Consider the following 6,640-nt stretch of genomic DNA (forward strand, 5'->3'; position numbering starts at 1 on the left):
ATCATGAAACTTGATAACACACTGATTATGCTCTTTGGGTAGTCTGAATGAAAGACATTAATATAGGAAGAATATTTTTAGGATTATCTTTTGATATCTTTTTTTTTTCCTTTGTATTTTTCCAAAGCTGGAAACGGGGAGAGACAGTCAGACAGACTCCCGCATGCACCCGACCGGGATCCACCCGGCACGCCCACCAGGGGCCACGCTCTGCCCACCAGGGGGCGATGTTCTGCCCCTCCGGGGCGTCGCTCTGCCGTGACCAGAGCCACTCTAGTGCCTGGGGCAGAGGCCAAGGAGCCATCCCCAGCGCCCGGGCCATCCTTGCTCCAATGGAGCCTCGCTGTGGGAGGGGAAGAGAGAGACAGAGAGGAAGGAGGGGGGGGTGTGGAGAAGCAAATGGGCGCTTTTCCTGTGTGCCCTAGCCGGGAATCGAACCTGGTCCCCCGCACGCCAGGCCGACGCTCCACCGCTGAGCCAACCGGCCAGGGCCAATCTTTTGATATCTTTAGGCTGATATCCACTTATCTTCTATTTATATAATCTTAATCTCTGATTTCTGGGTTTCTAGAAATTCTAGTTTATATTCACAGGGTTTAAAAATTATCTTTAGGTACACATGATCCTAAGTATACAAAGCCATAGTATCATATAAAAAAGATTTATTTGAGTTTGGAATCTGGATTTTGGTTGAAAAAAATGTCATAAGATTCTGATAAAATGAGTCTGACAAGTCTTGGCCCAAAGTTACATTGAGAAAGAACCTATTTTTCTTTGCAAGCAAGAGTATAATCAATATTTTCATCAAATATGAGTGTAAAAAGAATATTGTATTATTAAACCAGTATTAACATTTCATTAGTGAGGGTTTCACTTTTCAAAGGCTGTAATGATAAGTATAGTTTAATCTTATAACACATAAATTTTTACCTCATTATTGTAGCCTTTTTATTTTTGGCTAAATTGTTCTTTCAAGTGAGTAGACAGAAAACTAGTATGATCTATTAAATAACTTCAAGTAAATATAATGTTATTCTACAGCATTAAGTAATCTATTGGTCAGAAACAAAGGGTAGCTGGGATGCTCTTTCTAGTCCTGAGTACAGTGTGCTCCAACATAGAGGGGTTTTTTTTTGGAGGGGTTACTGCTAGAGAGTGATTCAACTCCTGGCAGCTTAAGTCCACACTTCACTGTGGATCCCAAATTCTTGATCTGTTCAGATGAGCCATTGGCTCAATGAATGTAACATTAAATAGTATCTATTTGATTTCTTTATGGTGATTTTTAGGACTGGTCACATATACCCCCTTACACTTTCCTACCCTCCCTCCTTTCTACACATTTTCTTCAGAGCCATAGGAATAAGGTCACTATCTTTTAAGAATTCACAGTCTAGTGGAGTTGAGATACAAATAAACAAAAAATTTCAGTACAGTATAAGTGTTATGATACCACAAGATCACAGAGGAGAAACACCTAACCTAGTGTATGAGGATTAGGGCAGGCAATGTAAAGAGTATACCTGACACAAATATACAGAGTTTTGCTTACACAGGTGTGAATCTACTTTGAAAATACATTATTAACTTTTCGGAAATAAGAGTAATAATTCAGTTTTGGCTAATATGTCTGTTTTCCAGCATAATGAAAGACATATATAGTCTGAATAGGAGTTAATATTTGTAAACTACTTGACTTTTCTAGAAGGTCAGTGCCATATAAGTTTAAGATATTAATGCTTTTCTAATATCTACTATATTTTCAATGGTTGGTTATAGTCAATAGCAAAAGAAAACTTTCATTATATGAATGGTAGAGTGGAAGGCATGTCAGATCAGTTAAAAAAATATGAGCGTTCGTCTTGGTTTGGTGGTTTATAAACTATGTGATTTTGACCAAGTCATTCAACTTAATTAAACCTTAGTTTCTTCACTGGAAACATAAAGAGGCTAAGAAAGATGGTTGTAAAGTTTCTTTCTAAATTTAAACGTATGACTTTTATAAATATTCTGGTTTACATTCACACTTTCAAGTTAGTCTTAAGACAACAATTTTTAAGTTTCCACTCCTAGAAAGTACTTATAAGTTATTTATGTTCTCTAGCTCCCTATAAAATTCAGCTTTGTCCTACTAGTTGCACAAACAGTATCCATCACACTAGCCAAGACCTGTCAGACTGGTTCTAGTGACTGCTTTCTTCACCAGCCCAGGAAGTTGCTGATAGAGCCTGGATGCACACACTTGATTGCAGACCTCTGTCTCCACAGGACTCTTCCTTGCTGGTCAGCAATGCATCCGTGAGTTCTCCCTACCCTTTTGTTTTGTCTTAAGTGAACTTATAGTTTAAAATTATGTAAACCACACCAACTAATGTATAGATCTCTGATTTGTCATTTGTTTAATATAGAAAAATACTTTTGATATTTAACATGAAATTATGTAAAGAAATAGATTTCTATTCTTTCTATACTAGTATTTCCTGTTCTTTTATGTTCCATCCCAAAATGTAGTTTTATATACTTCTAGAACAGTAGATAAAGGTACATAGTGTTTGACAACTGTCTTTTAGTCTTTCTGTTTATTTGCTTGTTTCAAGAAGAATAGAACATGTTCTTAGCTTTGATTTTGTCTTGTTCAGAAAAGACTGTTATTTTTCAATGGTATACATGATATAAAAAATCTGAAATTATGCAGATCCAAATTACATTTATTTCTGTAATTTAAAATTTAAAAATTATAAATATTTTGAAAGAGTGAGAAATAATTTAAGAAGATAATATTACTATACTATTGTAGCTGGGTTTTAAAAATAAATCTAATAATGCATCTGGTCACAATCAAGTTTTTTAATAGATATCATAATTATTTTGAGGTTGTTTTCTTTCAAAGTTAGAAACTAAACAGTATCCAGGTTTCAGTGTACAAGTTTGTCCTCTAAAAATCATTTTATCTTTAGATAAAAATTTTATTTTTTCTAATTGATGTATTGGCATATTTTTAATTGAAATTAATTTCTACTTTGAGAAGACAACAGTTTGAGAAATGTAAAACTTCTAATGGAATTTTAATGGGGAAGAACACCCAGGCTCTGTCATTGATAGAAAGTTGTACATATTTGTTATGAGATGTTTAATACTCTTCCATACATGTTAATGAAGAAACTAAAAGCTACAGACATTACAAATTGAGTCAGATTTTTCCAGACTCCTTGCCTTTGCAAGTATAAATACTTCTCTATAATCCATGATGCTCTTGTGTCCTATCCTTTTTGACTACCTTACCTTTAAGAAAACTACCATAGAAAAAAAGTGCTTTTATTTAAAATTATAATCTCTATCAAACTCAAAATATTAAATAGATTTTAGTTTTTTTTCTATGCTAGATCTGAATAAATCTGGAATTTCTGAAGAGGTGCTATAAGGTAGGAGTGCTGGAGTGAATATTTCTATGCATAGTTTCTAATTTGAAGAAAAGATGTACCTGTTTTTAGTCCTGCTTCAGAGCAGATAAAATTAAATATATTTCAAGGGAAAATATTAAAAACAAACAAAAATAACTTCACTACCTAAAAGTTGTATAAAAAGTGGAGCTTATCATATTTAAGTTGACTTTTGGAGATGTTAAGGGAATGAACTAAAATGTAAAGGAATTAAATTTACTATGTACATTTGCTGGAGCAAGTGTACCAGCAACAATTCTTGGATGAAAGAGATATGACTGAAATACTAGGATATATGTAGGCTGTTTCTTTCTAAGGACATTATTAGTTCACAACTGGGAAGTCATATAAGATACAGGTGGAAAGTTTTATTATTAAGTGGCATATTCCCCTTTAGCCAAGTTTCTGATAACATCTTCCTCACCCCTGACTCCATCTCTGCTAAATGAGAACCACTATTTTAGAATTTAAGGGTAAGAAGAAACTTAGACCATGTAAACATTCTTCTGTTGCCATTTCCGCAAAACTCTTATTTTATACTATTCTTTGAGCATGAAGAGATCAACATGTGAATTTTATAAACACATACCCATAGCAGAAGGTTAAAAAAACTTTATTAAGAATAAGTTTATAGGGAAGAGATTTGGGGAGAGAAGAATCTATTTATTATATATAAGAGTGAACAGAAGTAGGTTTACAATTGTGAGTATGCAAAGCAGACTTTGTTCTTGCATTATTATTTATTAATTATTGTATTATTTTCTATATGAACAACTGTAAACCTACTTTTGCCCACCCTTGTGTTTATTTTGATGATGGAGATGTATATTAACTGTATTTACCAGCAACCACTGATAAGAATTAAAGATAAGTAAACCAAATTTCTAGACATGAATATCTACACACATTTAAATAGATGAAAGTAAAATGACTAATATTTAAATTAAACATCATGGACAACTCTAATTTTTACTCAGTAGCATATGACTATCTCTTAGTGTATGCTAATGGTCCTCCTGCATTAGATTCACTGAATGCTTATTACAAATAGAAAATTTCAGTTTTCATTCCATAAATTCTAATAAATCTCTGGTTGAGACATGGAAAATGTATTTTATTTTTTAGAAGTTACAAAAGGTAATTCTTATTAGTACTAAAGTGTGAAAAGAACTGATACAGTTGTAAAGCAATAAAAAAAGGCAGGAACTGGTAAAATGTAAAGGAATTAAAGCAGAAATGAAATAGGTCCTATTTTAAAGAGGTAGAACTTTGTTTTATTTAAAGTGGTACAATTATATCTTAATGGGAGGTGCTCTCTCCCTAGTCACCTTTCCCTCTAAGGGAAAAGAACACTCATTTATGCAATGTAGTGATGATTAAAGAGAAGATAATTTAAGAAGATATGGGAAACTGAAGGGAGGATAATGACATTATTTGGGTTGTTTGTGTCAAACAGAGAGGGTGGTCTTGCTCAAATGAAAAATTTGTTTGTTTACAGGGAAAATCTTGACATTAGATAGATAATGATGCTGAAGGACCACCTTGAGAATTAGGCTCAAGGATGTTATATGATCATGCTCCAACTGTTTAACACTGGACCTCACTTCTTCTGCTAAGTAGGTCCATGTAATGACCTTCAGCAAGTTCTGAGTACTCAGTTCCACATAGGAGCAAACTGTCGACTGAGCACTTGTTATGTATTGTACATTTTGTAAAATGGTATAGCATATAATTTTGACAGAACTTTGAAAACAAGTTACTGTGATCAATGTTTTAAAAGATGAAATAAAAGCAGCTCTGATTGTCCAAGGTCTGTTAAGTGATGAATTTAGAATGTGACCTTTGCTTTTCTGGATCTAAAGTCTATGCTTTTCTACTATATCACACTGTTTATCATGTGTGGGGACCTAAAAAAGAGTCTTTGGAAAGTTTGCAGTCCAACAGAGAAATGGAAAACATGCATCTCACATGCATCTCTATACCTGGAGAAAATACGTATGTATGCCTATGCAATGTATAGGGAAAGAAACAGATCATATGCAGATTAATATGAGATAATGCACATATGTGCTTAAGAAGGAAGGGTGGAAGGGTGGTGGTATAATTTTACTTTCATTGATATATTTAAAAAACAGTTTAAAGAATTAATAACCGCTCTTATTTAATTTCTTTAAAACTGTCTTTGTATTTAAATGAGTAAAAACATGACCTAGCTTTTCCACCTTATCTCAAGGGTGATCAGTGACTGAGAGTATAGCAATTCAATTACATCATCACTATTTTATAAAAGTGATTAGCACATTTTCTATTGTGTGAAAATCAAGTTCATCATAATGCAGCATTTCATGCAAGGAATTCATCAGTCTATAATAATTATAACCGTGAAATAGACCTTTGTCACTCTTTTCCTGTCTGCTTTTCTACAAAGATAGGTCATTGCTTCACCTAAAGAGGAAATAAATACAAACATTTAAGAGAAGAAGCAACATCATATGCTTCAATATCAGCACAGAGTTTTATAAGTTTAACAATGTCTGATGGCTTTAGTGCTTGGGAATGGGGTGAGTTAGGCAGTTGTGGAACAGGTCTTCTGAGATGTCAGGTGGTGAAATGGGTACTCTGGCTGCATTTCTTGACTTTGTCAAGGTTAGAATTTAGAAAAACCGTACTAAAAACTCAAAGCACACACCTTTGGAAGTATTCTCACCAAAGATGGTGAATGAGAATTGTGAAGAATGCTCTCATAGTTTCAAGTATAATTTAATAGGTTAGAAATGAGTGGATTAAAGATTAGGAAAGTTTTAAGAGGTTGAGAAAGAAAAATGGGCTGGAGAGACACCAAGTCATGCCAGAACCTGCAAGCCCAATCTTCTCCCAGGTACATACATCTCCCGCAGAGTTGGGCAATTTCTGAGATATTTAGAATAGTAATTCTGAGGTGATAGAACTAAGCTTTAGGGAATTCAAAGTACCATAAAGTCATCATTAAATTCTATCTTTTAACCTTTCATCTGAAGTTGTCAGATGATATCTTTTTTCTTTTTTGAATATGTAAAAGCAGATATGGAAGAATGTTACACTTCGTTTAAATTATGAGTCAGCACAGAAGAAAATAACTGTTATCATTTGTTTTATGTGTACTATGTTCCAACTATTTTTCTAAAACATCATGCGCATTTAATCTTTTTAACAATGTATGG

At 33.6% G+C, this 6,640-nt stretch overlaps 1 protein-coding gene across 1 annotated transcript in view; it reads left to right on the forward strand.

Moving 5' to 3' along the window:
* Window positions 1-2,255: 2,255 nt before the first annotated feature.
* The window catches only part of TMPRSS11E (transmembrane serine protease 11E), a 46,977-nt gene continuing 42,592 nt past the window's right edge, over window positions 2,256-6,640 (forward strand). Inside the window, exon 1 of the mRNA XM_066279822.1 lies at window positions 2,256-2,298. Coding sequence (XP_066135919.1) covers window positions 2,291-2,298 — 8 coding nt within the window. The 5' untranslated portion in view covers window positions 2,256-2,290. The remainder of the gene's footprint in view (window positions 2,299-6,640) is intronic.

The sequence above is a fragment of the Saccopteryx bilineata genome, chromosome 5 (assembly GCF_036850765.1).
Source record: "Saccopteryx bilineata isolate mSacBil1 chromosome 5, mSacBil1_pri_phased_curated, whole genome shotgun sequence".
NCBI classification, from domain to species: domain Eukaryota; kingdom Metazoa; phylum Chordata; class Mammalia; order Chiroptera; family Emballonuridae; genus Saccopteryx; species Saccopteryx bilineata.